Genomic DNA, 14061 nt, shown 5'->3' on the forward strand with positions numbered 1-14061 from the left:
AAAATAAAATAGTTAACACTTTGTAACACCAAGTGTCTGATGCACTGAGCGTTTATGGCCGGAGCTCATTTCCAGAGGCCTGCCGCCCGCAGATGGCAGCAGATACGGCTTGTTATAAATCTTTTATACTGCAGCGCTCGCACATTTGCATGCTCATGTTTCAGGATATTTGTCCATTAGGAGCTGTGGCCAGTGTACTGATTCCCCCTATTATTTCTAGTTGATTACCCAAGCAGTTGCATTTAGACCAAGGAGAAGTGAAGGGCAACCGGGCAGCAGAGCATGACCAATGGGGAACAGACATCCCACATGGCGCCCATTTATTCATATAGCCTCTGCTTCATTTGGAAGATTACCATGCCATCATGAATTTGCTCACATCTCAACCTTACATTACCTTATTACAAGTTTTTTACCCCTACATTGTTCATTAGTTGACTTTGCAACTTCCAGTATGTCATGAAATGTGGACCACACCTTTGTTTGAAAGGCCAGTTTGTGCTGCTTCTTGGTATCCCTTCTGACTGAAGGCTGATCATAAATTACTTTGCGCTAGTCCCTGACCTAATCCTGCTGTCTGTCCCTGTCACCAGTCTGCTCCCAGTTCTCCCGAGGAGTTTACGCCATCTTCGGCTTCTACGACAGGAAGTCCATGAACACGCTGACCTCCTTCTGCGGGGCGCTGCACACCTCCTTCATTACGCCCAGCTTCCCCATCGATGCTGACGTGCAGTTTGTCATCCAGATGAGGCCGAGTTTGCGAGGAGCTGTTCTCAGTCTGCTGGACCATTATAAGTGGGAGAAGTTTGTCTACCTTTACGACACTGACAGAGGTAAGAGTGGCTTTCTGGGAGAGCAAGACACACACCCCCACACCTATGAAACCACCAAAAGATTTTCAGTAGGAGACAGATGAGTAGTGCAGAACATCTCATTGCTAGACAAAGTAGAAGAAGTAATCGGGATGCCAAGCCCTGCTCACGCAGATGTGTTATTATAGAGTGTATATGATCAGTCTTTAATATGTAAATCCATCATCCCCAATCCTCATCCTAAGTAGTCTGATACATTTTAATCTATGCCAGTAATGATCCTAAATTGCCTCGCTATGTGGCTGAATGCTGCTCACAGAGGGAGTCAATAGCTCCTTGCTTCCGAGGAATGAGTCATTCACAGGTGCTGCTGATCCGCCGCCGTAGTATGACTCCAGCCGCCTGAGCCCCTAATCCTCGGCATTCTCTGACTATCATTTAGTTCTAATTGGATTATATAAAGACAGAACACAACATACTGTAACTTCTGTATGTGCTTCATGGCCTCCCACTCCCCTCATTTAGGCCAACTATTTACAGACTTTGTGTCTTTGTCGTCCTCTGAGGGCCAGCCTCTAAAAGGGCTGCGTTAAGAAAGAGCACAACAATCTGGGCTGTGTAGACTGGACCGCAAGCTGGCCATTGTCAGCAGCAATGACATACTGCATGATGTGATTCCATTTGTATTTTCAAGTCTTGTTAAAATCACTCCTTAGATGTAGAGATTTTCTGGGTGCAGTCTCTGCTGTTAAATGTGCCAAGCTGTTCAGAGCTGTGCATTCCAAGTATTTTTAAACTGACATAGAGCATTTCTAGGACAAGTGCACTCCTTTTCCACTTCCCCCGCCTCACTTTATATATCTCCAGTTCAGGTGGGTGTCTAAGCTGCTGCTCAGTCATGAAAATGATTCTCACAGAGCCATTTTGTGCATTTTTAAAACAATTTTTGTCAGTTTTTTTCAATGGATTTATGTCTGACACAAAGTAAGACAAAAGCAACACTTCCATAATTGTGATGTATATGTTCAGGGCCATGTTTGATCTTGATTTCTTTGATCTTGCTGATGTGTCTCTGTGTTTTGGTGGCAGATTGCAGAAGCTGATAATTGGTTGGCTGGCGTGGTTGAGACAAAATGATGATGGAGTTTATAGCCTCTCAATGGCACAATCATCCTTCTTAGAAGTGCTTCCTGATGTGGCCCTTAGAACTCTGCTTGACTTTGTTGGCTTCTTTCACCTGCTGTGTCGAGGCTGACGGGCCACCATCTGTTATACTCTGCGCATTTCAACAGCCTGATACAGTGTAAACACTGTAGTTTAGGATGGATTCCCACACGCTGCACAGCTTGTGTTTGCTGAGAGGCTAGTTAGCCGTCCTATTTTGGCTGCCAGTCCCAGCCTGCTCCTCCCCGTCAAGGCTCTGGAGCAATATAGCCAACACTCATCCAAATGTCACTTTAATCTTCATTATAGGAACAGGGCTCTATTTAGGGCCACAGAAGGACTTGCAGGGGGCTCTCAAGAGATGTTTGTCTGAGTGACTGTTCATAGTTTGTGTGACGATATGACAGTAATATGCTGCCGAGGCATTTTACAATGACACGTGTAATGCCTGCCCCTTAAGAAGACACTTGCCACATTTGAACAGAGCCTTTTATCAGAACAAAGGCATCCTAAAGTCAGCCTGAAACTGGAAAAATCATTAAAATGAAACAGTGGATCCCCTGCTGTATATCTTGGGGAAGTGGACTCTGTCTTCCCTTTAATCACACTCCATAAAAGGGATTTTTTATCATAGCCTGAATGGATAACTACCACCAAGACTGTGTCCGTATGACAGGATTTTGACTGTAATAGAAAATAAAATGCTCAGAGATACCACTAATTTAACCATGCATGAACTCCGCATTTCATTTTCAATGTGAATTTCAAATAGGATATGGGATTCACATCAAATAGGTGCAGCTTCACTTTCATAATGACGATACCTTCTGCTGACAGCAATGTTGTACTGATTTAAACAGTTTTAACTGACATATGCGAAATGATTATTATTATAATGAGTGGAGTTTGTTTCCCACAGCTGCTTTTTACAGAATGGGAGTGTTTCATGCAGCCCACGTCTTATTATAAGAACTGATTGTTTGACAAACATAGCTGATACAAAAGGGGAAACTGAAGAAGTCACCCATATCCAAGAGAAGCACAACAAAAAACAGAACAGACTTTACGCCTTGGTCAAATAAAGACACGTTTATCTGCTGCAATGCAACATCACGTTTTTTATCCTGGATGTACTAGTTATGAAATGTCCTCATTAAACAGGTTAATGGCTGCTGGCAGAAAAGACCCCTTGAACTGAGAAACATCTGGACATTACCAGCTGGCCACTGAGAGTAGGCCCACACCAGGTTTTTCATATGTAAATATTTTACAAGGGGGTGCACATGATACCATTCATGCAAGTTAGTAAGACTTTATACTGTAGTACAATCATCCTTGTCAAAGTGATGACAATTTTCAAAATAATCTCATCCAATCCTACAAGTGTGTATTAGGGCGGCTGTGGCTCAGGGGGTAACGTGGCGCTTTGAGTGGTCAAAAAGACTCGAATAATACTTCACATCGGCTATACAAGTACAGACCATTTACCATTATTGATTAACAAAACACTTTCATATACCAAAAATCTATTGCAAAACACGTTGTACTATGGTAATTCAAACCACAGAGGGTGAGTGGTGAACTTACTGTCAACATGCTTTGCGCTGCAGTTATTTTAATGACCTCTACAGGCTGCCTCTAAGATAACAAAGATTGTACTGATGTCAAGAGAAACAAAGGTCAGCTTCTGTCGTGAAATATAAAAATCAAAGAAACATTTCCACAAGACATTACAGTCTCAATAGATAAAATCACTTCTTCTAATGTGTGTCTTGGGGGTGATTTTGAGAACCATTGTTTCATGAAAATGATCTCTGTCCTCTCCTCTATAGTGACCTCTAGATATTCTGACTAAAGCAGTAATGTAGATTTATTAATCACTTTGCGGATGTTGTTGCTGACCTTAAGTCTAATACATATAGTATTACATGCAAATGTCATCCTGCAGTTTTCTTTATTTTTAGCATTTAACGTTTTGAGATAAGTGGTGGGACACTGTACAATTACTCTGTAACAGTGCACTGAAACAATACATAAGCTTTAACAGCAAAATGTTCTTAAAATACCAAAGGCGAAAGTTCTCATTATGCAGAAGAATGGCCACTGTCAGTGTTTTATTGTTGTACATCATTGATTTATTATTATTATTCATGCATTATGCATACATGTGTATGCAGCAGTCTAATGTGAAGCAAATACCACACAATCTTCCTCTTACAAATAAAAGGTTGAGTTCATATACAATGAAACTTAACTTGGCTGTCATGTGGCCATCAGCTTATGGTGGATATGATATGATATAATATTTTGGATATGATATGATATGTGATATATGAACTTTAGATGGATATGTCTTAGCATTTAAGTGTCCCATAATTGTCACTTGTGCTCAGAGTGTTTATCTAAAGCTAATAGTTATAATCTTTAATTTAGAAAATTAGTGCGTCATATTGTCTGAGCTCATCATGTTTTCTATGTCAAATCTGAATTTGTAAAGTAACTTTAGATTTTAAACAAATCGAATAGTCATTTAAAGAGTATAGCATTTCCATCTTACATGTAGCAGAATAAAATTCCTAAGTAGCACGAAGTGGACAGAATCAAGTAAAGTACAGGTACCTCAATATTGTATGTACAGTACTTGTGTGAGATCTTACTGTGTAATCTAGTCCTCACTGTCTAATGTAGTCCTCCTGATTCATGAACTCTACATAATGCAAACTAGATCTTAATGTATTTTTGTTGCCATTAAAATGAAGGAGTACAATCTAACAGCCTTAACTGCAGCTTTTCCTGCATTCTCCTGCCTTTCTGACAAATGGGAATGGTCGGGGTGGTGGGGAATTTACATTTGGTGTGCAATCACACTGCCCTTCTGCTGAATGTCTGGTTGGTTTCGTCTCTGCAAGGAAACGTCTGATTAATTGCATGCTGCTAAAGAGCTGCACTCAGCAGTCAGCCACACAGGCTCATTAAGAGAGAGTGGGAGAGAAAGAGAGAGAGACCGAATGGCACAAAGCAGCTGTTCCACTCTGTGAACACCTTACTGCACCTTCCCTCCCAGATGGACACATATCAATACGACCTGATTCCCCCCCCCCCCCGTGTCTAAATACTGCTTTCCTCTCAGGCTTTAATATTGGGACTGAGGCAGAGATTTATCAATCAAGCTCTTCTGCTTCAAGAGACCTGTTTTCCTCCTTGTTAAAGGACTCTATTATGCCTCATAGACAACATAGAAAGAGCAAAGGAGAGCATAACTGGGATACACAGGTAACTGAAAGGTGCTTTTCTGTAAGGTGGGTTTCAAAGGATTCTGAAAAACATGGGTATGTTGCTAACGAGAAAACACAAGGCTGCCACTTTTTAAATTGTCCAAGGTTAGGCAGGACTGTATCAAATTAGATACACTTTCTAAATCGAACAGTGCCTTTTTTCTTCTGTTGGCTTATAAAAACGTATTTATTCGGCTCCATGTTTTTAAGAATCCTCTCTCAGTCAGTGTCAAATGAATTTAAGATTATCCATGGGCATCAGATTGTTTTTAGATTTAGAGAGAGTGTGTGTGTTTTGTGGGTTGACGTCATCGGTGACAACCTCAAAGGGCGTCGTGCATTCAGTGAGAAGATACAGCTGAGGCATTAGCTGTCTCTGAGTTTTTCTGCATGAACCAAACCAAGCTCTCACACCACTATGCCAGATGCCCAAAATGGCACCAATTGATGCAGAGGCAGTACACAACATCAAACAACATTTAAGCTGCAGATTTTCTGCTCCACACTGCAGTATCAAGCTCATTGTATCGACAAAGCCGTTAAGACATAAATTATTAATACAGAATATCAAACATTCTCAGAAGTTTTCCAGCCTAGGAAGTCAAAATTGATCAAATCTGATGCTTTTATTTCTCAGCATGGATAATAAGTGAATTATAAACTCAGACCACCATAAATCAGAGAGTTAAATGAACACAGTCACTTGTTATGGACACTCTTGATTTCAAACATGAAGACACATCTTCTCCATGGAACAGATTGGCCAACAGACTTGCACTGCCAAAAATGTAACACACTACTGTAGCTACAGCAACCTTCACAAAGACATTACATAACTTTAAACAGTTGCATCACTTTGTAAATCTGTGTTCTTTGTTTGAAAAGGGGAGTTGTAACGCTTGGCCTTCTTACAGATAGTCTGTACTCTGGGCATCTCTGTGCAACTAGCTTAGTACATGTGAACAAAGTAATTACTGCGCCAATCTAGAATACAGGCATTGCTAAACTGTCAGGACAGAAAATGTACATTTGGATCATTCTTGCCCTGCATGCATTCACACAACTTTCAGGCAGTTCCAGTGTAACTAGTTTGGGTAAAAAAGAGCTCATCTCAGTGCAGAGATCATTGTTTCAGGACCTTGGAGAGTTCCTACACCCATCAGCTTTCTATGTTAGCAGTACTGTAACCATTGTTCACATGTTCTTCTTTTCATACCATAATTTTTTTTTTTACTGTTCTAGAGTTTACATGTTATCTGGTGTTTTTGCAATCTCCAGATGTCACCCCAACTAAACATCTATGGGAGCAACATGTACTACAGAGAGAATTGGTCCAATGATCTCACTTACTTGTTATGGAGGCATTAAAGTTAATTTGGCCTGAGACATCTTGAAATCTTGTCAAGCTTGATCACTCATGCCTAGCCATATCCCTTACTATGAACAATATACAATCAATGCTTAACATTTCCCCCTGTCTCTCCACTCATAATGCTGCAGCATTTTGAAATCAAGACACAGGGTAATTTTAATCATCGACTATCTAATCAGTGATCTTTAACCACCAGGTGTGATTCCATTTATGCTGCTCTCGTTTGAAATGTCCGTTCACCCCCTTGGGTTCAAAGAGAACACAGTTTAGGAGCAAAGAATTTGGCCTCGGCTTAACATTGTTGTCTCAGCTGCTCACAGAAGAAGAAATGGCCTAATCTTCAAATGAATGGAAAAGAAAATGAAGCTGTATGGAGACGGAAAGTGAGGGAAGGAAGAGAGGAGTCAGCAAAGCCTTTGTGCCTCTCCTGCATCAGAAAACAGCAAACGGCACAGAGGGCCAAGCACTGTCAGACATGCTGTCAGATGCGCCAAATGTTTTTTACTTCATGAATTCGGAGCCCTCCTTTATCTGTAAGACATAAGATCAGCAAGCTTTTCATATCAAATCTTCACTAACCTTACCACTTTACATGACCGATTAAGAAACCAGGTGACTAATGTAGGGCCCCTCTGCTTTATAGGTACTTCTCTGTCAGTGTCTTGACTTTTGTCTCTGTGTTGCACAAATGTCTGCTATCTGTTTCAGGACACTTGCTTTCAGGAAATCACAAGGCCATTACACCAGTGGTCTTTTTTGCATTGTAAAAGAGATCAATGTAATGTGTGCTTACCTATTTGCCCAAGAGAAAATGCCATTTTAATTTGCTTAAGAGACGGGAGGGTGTTTTATTTTTATAGTATAGCTGAAAAAGAACAGTCAGTTACTGCAACTCTCACAGATGGGCAAGACCCAGCTTGCTCATTTTCTTTGTATGTGGTTCAAATACAAATGTCTGTGCTTTCTATGTGTGTGTTTTTTTTTCTTTCTGTCTGTCTTTATGTGTATATGACTTCAGAATCTGAACATTCTGTCTCTGGTTCTTTAACAACAACTAAAGTTCATGAATGATGTATTATTTATTTGAAATGTGAAAGAAACTTGCATAAAAGATAAAAGGAAACACAAGGAGAGAGGCCTAACATTCTGTTAGCAACTTTGCAGCCGCCATTAGGTAAGAAATAATCTGTTTGATTAACTCTGATCAGGGGTTTGGCAGGAGTGGGTGGTGTGGGGGTGCAGGGCTCTTTGCAGTTCAGCTAATTTGGAACAGAGAGATGTTATCTGCATTGGTCTGCATTGGGAGTAGGCGGTGTTAGGCTAATTGTACTCAAAAGTGTCCTTTTACTGTCATTTGGCAGCTTTAATCCTTTTTATTTCACTGGCTCAGTAAGTATTTCCCTCTTCATTGAGTAGCCACATATAAGCTTTGAGATTTTTGGAGATTTCTCTGAAGTAGGTTCACTTGCTTTGTCTGAGTTCCCTTTGGTGTCGCGCTCAGCTTTGGGCATCCCATGACAACGGCGCATTTCAGATGCCTGTAAGAGAATTTTAAAGAGGTCACCTTCTCCAGAGAGGGGGAGGGATGACTGAGTCACAGTTGAGGCTGCACACCACGCTCAGCCCTCATGTGAGCCACTGCCCAAGACAGGCAAGAAGAAACACACAGCCAGGTGCCAGCAGAGCCTCAGTCCGTATCTTTCTTCCAACTCTGTCTGTCACAGAGGAAATAAATCTGTTGGTGAATGTATTATTCTACATTTAGTCAAATATATATCCTTCTGGAATGAAAAATCTAAGCTTCACCCAATAGATTTTTATGTAATTTGTTAAAGAAAAACAACCAATGAGATAATATTCCATTTATAAGATGCTTTATTCCAAAGCGATAAACATGACTGTGAGAAAAGTATTATTTTATTCACAGTTGAACCCAATAGCCAAATAGTGCTAAGCTCTATCAAACAATTCCTCTGAGCTGCAAATAGCACCATATCAGAGGAGTGTATACTGATCTCCTGGGCAGTGTTGTGTGGGCTACAAGCTCATATATTCAAGAGAATCCCACATGCAGGCCAACTCTGTTTTGTGTTGTTCGCTCTAACAATTGCTGTCATCGTTAGGCATTTCTTTGAGGGCATTTTGTGTGTTTAACATTTTTTTGTGTTTGTAGACTAGATAATCTTAGTGTTGTGCTTGTATGGTGACTTGAAAGGAAACTCAGCGTATACTTGGCCACCTCGTGTTACACAGTAGACCTACAGTTTGCCCCAGTGCCTGACTGTTGTTGGTTCTTACACTGCAAATGTCATGCTCATGTATATGATATTAAACCATTTTAACTGTTGTCATCATGTTGCAGGTCTGGTTCATGTCAACACTTCTCTTCATGAGATCAATTGTACTCTGTTCTTTGTCCTTGAGAAGCAGCCACCAAAAGCGATTTCAGTTGTGAGTTGATGAAAGGGCAAGCTGTCTGGTTGAGTACTGGTGCAGAATGAACTGCAGAGAAATCAGATGTTGCAACAACTCAAAGCTTTTTCTTCACTTTTGTTCTTTTCCTACAGACACTGTATGAGTGTATGTGTGTGTGTTTCTCTCTATGTGTATATACTTCTGACTTTAAGGTGCTTGCGTCACTTCATTAAATGTAAAGGTGTCGTGGTGAGTCAAGTGGGGTGCAGAAAAATTTGCACCCAGACGCAGAACACCAGGTTCAGTTTTAGCAATGTCTATTAACCATAAAACAGAAGGTTAAAAAGCTTATGGTGAGATGATGCAGGCAAGGGTCAAAAAACAAATGAGCAGTCCGACACAGGGCAAACAAAGCCAGATAGGCACAGGCAATAATCTAAGTTACAAAATCCAAGACGGTCCAATAATAAGAAAAAACAAAAACACAGGGAAGAGGAAGGGCTGGAACGACAGAAAGATGAAGACAAACTGACAAAAGACAAAAAAACCACACGGTACAGGCTACATATACACAAGAGACTAACAAGACACAGGTGAAACTCATTAGATTACACTAATATATCAACTTTCATGTTGATATGGCAAATATGTTTGCAAACAGTTGCCTATTTACACATCTAGCAGCTATAGAACAACATTAGCATTTATTTGGAGTTGTCTTTCTGGCCACCTGGTGAATGTATGTCCAATATTCACTCTCCTTTTAGCTCTGTGTTTAGTCTCCACCAACGTCTGAGGGGAATATCTGGCTCTTTAGTTGCTAAATAATGTTGCAATGTTCGCTAGCTAGTTGTTGACTTTGTCTGCCGTTTGGTGCTGAGCAGGTAGTGTAAACTAAAGTGAGTTTTTTGAGCTTGGATGAAAATTGTCTGTGGGTTCATCAGTACTAGCAACCCATTTCACATAAAAGTAGTCATGTGAACTATTGTTAAGATACATTGATACACTGACAGATGCTAATTTGGCTAATCTATTAATCTATTAATACAACTTTCCTATTTACACATACACATCCAGCAGGGGCGGCACAGTGCTGCAGTGTTTAGCACTGTTGCCTCACAGCAAGAAGGCCATGGGTTCAAACCCCGGTTTCCCCAGCCTTTCTGTGTGGAGTTTGCATGTTCTCCCCGTGTCTGCATGGGTTCTCCCACCATCCAAAGACATGCAGTCTAGGTTAATTGGTGACCCTAAATTGTCCTTAGGTGTGAGTGTGAGCATGAGTGGTTGTTTGTCTATGTGTGGCCCTGCGATGGACTGGCGACCTGTCCAGGGTGTACCCCGCCTTGCGCCTGATGTCAGCTGGGATTGGCTCCAGCCCCCCTGTACGCAGGATAAGCGGTTGATGATGGATGGATGGATGGATGGATGGACATCCAGCAGACACAGGAACATTAGCATTCATTTAGAGTCATCTATCTGGGCACTTAAAGCTATAGCTATGATAAAGCTGCATCGAGCCTTTTAGACTGTTGAACATGCCCTTTTAATAATAAAGTTCCTCATTTCTATTCTCAAACGTCCAATATAAATTTCCCTGTTTTGGTCTCCACCAACTTCTGAGAGGAAATTTTTTTGATCTTTAGCTTGCTACAGTAGATCTTTGACTTTCTTCACTAGCTAATGTAGTCGCTAACTTTGTTTTGTTTGATGAAAGCTGCTGCCTGCTCATAGAAACTGAAATTTAAACAGGATTTCAAACTAAGCTACAGGAAGCTCAAAGCCCTGTGGAGATGGAGAGTATCTTGCATTTTGTACTGTGAAACACATTTCTACCTTTATTGGATATCTTCCTTGAGGCTGGATTTCTGTCTTTATTTGCATGTGGTTATGCCTTAGCATGTGCTATATATAGCCTTGTGACAATATGCTCATTATTTTGAATATGGTTTATTTTTCAGGACGTTGCTGAATAATTGACTCTGTAAAACGACCTTGATGGTTGTCCTGCCTGCTGGCTGTTGTAAAGCGTGCCATCTGTTTACAAAGTCAACCAAAACTCTTGGACCAGAAGACGTTGTCATTTGTGCGGCGACTGATAAATCACACCGGTGTTAACATTCACCAAGAGACTTGTCCTTTGACGTTCAGATTTCACATTGAAGTGGTTATTGAAGTTAGAGAACACTGTCACATTCAGATAATTCCTTCGGTTCAGGACTTTCAAACTTAGTTTTTATATCCACATATATGTAATTGTAAGCATACTCAATAGCTTAGCATTGACAAGCTCATACAAACGTTTAAATCCAAAATATCCAGCTTAGTTTAGTGACAGAAAAGGAATGAATACTCTCAAGGGAATCATTTGTAAATCCCTCCAAATCCTTTTTCTTGAGCAGCTACTAACATGTTTCAAAATGTCATGCATATCCCTGCTTATGGTGTTCAGTGCGATGTGTCACAATACTGGGAGGAGAGCTGACATTCAGGTTCTGCCTTTTCATTTCCCCTCTTCCACCAGAGATATACTGTGCTGGATTCTTGTTTTGATATCTTTGAGCTGATAAAGAAAAAAAAACATGTTTGAACTGATAAAGTCTGGATGATGGCAGAGTCGGATCCAGTCCGAGGTGAGCTCAGTAGCTACTTACCTCCTACTCATCACGATACCTTTAGACAGGACAGTCACACCAACACACTTTTGAATTCCTTAAGGCAAGACACTACAGGTGAATAGGGTACAAATTGAACTAATAGATATCACCATGATGCTTCCCCAGTTGATTAATTAAATTAAAACAGTTACATTGTTTGTATTACACATTTTCTGAAATGGCAAATGAGGCATTATCTAATTAAATATGCATATTTGCATACATTTCCAGAACAGAAATCTGAACTTTGGATAAGGCCAGGTTCAAAATTCTTGTTTCATTTTGTTGTCATGTTAGAGTCAAAGGTTTTTACAGAGGTCATTTTGGATATGTCTTTTATCACCCCACAACAGTCATCAAAAAAATTTTTTTGGCCATGTTTTTACAAATAAAATGTTGTATAAATCAGGCTATGAATGATATATAAACAAACCCCTCACAATAAAGTTAGGAATAAAAGTGCTACTGAAGTGGAGATTTGTGGCTCAGAGAAAACAGCCTTTAAAGCTATGTAATGTAAAATTCCATACATTTTGCATGACACTACACATGAATAAAGAAAAAAAATTAAAAATAGATAGCAGCATGAAACTTCCCCAGTTGATTACCAGTAGATTCTGATATTTTTATGTTTATATACAAATTAGGCATTATCTAATGCTGTCTTGGTGAATTTAGGAGAAATCTGCATATACAAATAGACAACATTTTGTAATGTCAAATGTGTGTTTTCTGCGTTTTCTTTCTACTAGTCTGAAAGACGAAATGTTATGGAAGCGAAATAGCCCAAAATCTTAAAATTGACCAGTGCATGAAAAAACGATGTCTTGTCTGTAGTGTCTTGCCTTAACCTCCCTGAGTATCAGACATGTGGACACACATCTCGTCTACACCTCTTTAGACTCCTGAGTGGCTAATGTGGTGGCGCCCAGCGAGAGCCACTTGTCTTTAAAGGCCAGACCGGATCTGAGTGCTGTCTGCCGAGCGCTTCACTGTGAAGGTCACCAGCAGGGGAATGGGGGGTAGACATGTCAGCTGAGTTGCTGTGCTCTGAATACTTAGGAGCTTTATTGGGAACATGTCAGCTCACATGTCCTTTAGTAACGGTCACCAGTAAACAGCAAGTTGGGAACAGCCAGTTCTTTTTGCTATGAATGGATGATTATTTCAAATATTTCTGATGAAATTATGAAATGATGCAGTCAGAAGTACAGGTCAGGGCTGCTTGACACAGGGTGTGTCATTTGTTTATTCTGGGTTATTTGTGCATTACTGCTAATGACAAGTCTAAAATCCCTGCTAGTGACCCAAAAGGACCATGTTATGCTTTACATTTATTTTAGGATAGGTGTTAACTGACTAGTCAGATGTATTCAGAATCATATTCAGCTGAACTCATGAAATTTACTTCTTGGTAAATGGGAAGTATTATCACAATGTTTCCCTCTTTAAAGGGGAACTCCACCAGTTTTACACAACAATATCCTTTTTCAGGACTGCTACTGCATATGTGAATAAAAGTTGTATAAAACCAGAGGGAGCTGCACGAAATCTGATAAATTGCCTTAAGTGATGTCACTTGAGTCAACGTTGGATAGGGTTGAAGACTACAAGTTTGAAAATTAAGAATATCTGGGAGACTGGAGTTAGAAAGAAGTGGGCTTACCAGACCTCTGTAGCCCACTCCTCATCTCTGTCTGAGGCAAGTGCCTCAAGGCTACAGTAGCTGTTGCTAACCTAACACAGCCAAACACCCCCAAACTGTTGGCAATCAAGTTGCTTTGTGGGTAATGTGGGCAAAACTGTCCATTGTGAGTGCAAAGCTAAATGCTAAATCAGTGTAGTACTCTTTTAAAGATATTCTATAACCTTGCATGCAACTAAATAGGATTTCTGTGAGAAAAGGTAATTTGATAATTCTTCAATACCTGGCACAGTACAATATGCATGGTGGGATTAATTGTTAGCTGTTGGGCACAACCTCTCTCCTACATCACTGAAATGTCCATTCTCAGTGTATGTGCACCGAAGGTTTCAGGTTTCCAGCAAATTTGTATATATTGTGTATATTGTACCACGATTGGCTGTAGTGTCACAAAATCCTGCTCGTACTTACACGTCTTAAAGTGAGATTTAAGGTGAGCACAGAGTAAAATTCCCCTCTTCAGCAGATAAATGTGAAAACAGTCTTTAAGCACATTCATTCTGCACAGTGAAGGTCAGACATCCAAGTAAAGTAGCAATGAGTACAACACATTTGTGAGGGGAAGGGGGGCTTTTAAAATTCAGGTCTAATAGCCATAACAATTCAATAATTCAAGAAATGAGGAACTTTAATATTAAAGGGGCATGTTCAACAGTCTAAGGGG

The 14061-nt window shown here is 40.3% G+C and overlaps 1 protein-coding gene across 1 annotated transcript in view; it reads left to right on the forward strand.

Moving 5' to 3' along the window:
- Positions 1–14061, forward strand: part of gria3a (glutamate receptor, ionotropic, AMPA 3a) — a 72489-nt gene that overhangs the window by 12028 nt on the left and 46400 nt on the right. Inside the window, exon 3 of the mRNA XM_046040385.1 lies at positions 594–833. Within this exon, the coding sequence (XP_045896341.1) occupies positions 594–833 (240 nt within the window). The remainder of the gene's footprint in view (positions 1–593; positions 834–14061) is intronic.

The sequence above is a fragment of the Micropterus dolomieu genome, linkage group LG23, assembly GCF_021292245.1.
Source record: "Micropterus dolomieu isolate WLL.071019.BEF.003 ecotype Adirondacks linkage group LG23, ASM2129224v1, whole genome shotgun sequence".
In the NCBI taxonomy this organism is placed as follows: domain Eukaryota; kingdom Metazoa; phylum Chordata; class Actinopteri; order Centrarchiformes; family Centrarchidae; genus Micropterus; species Micropterus dolomieu.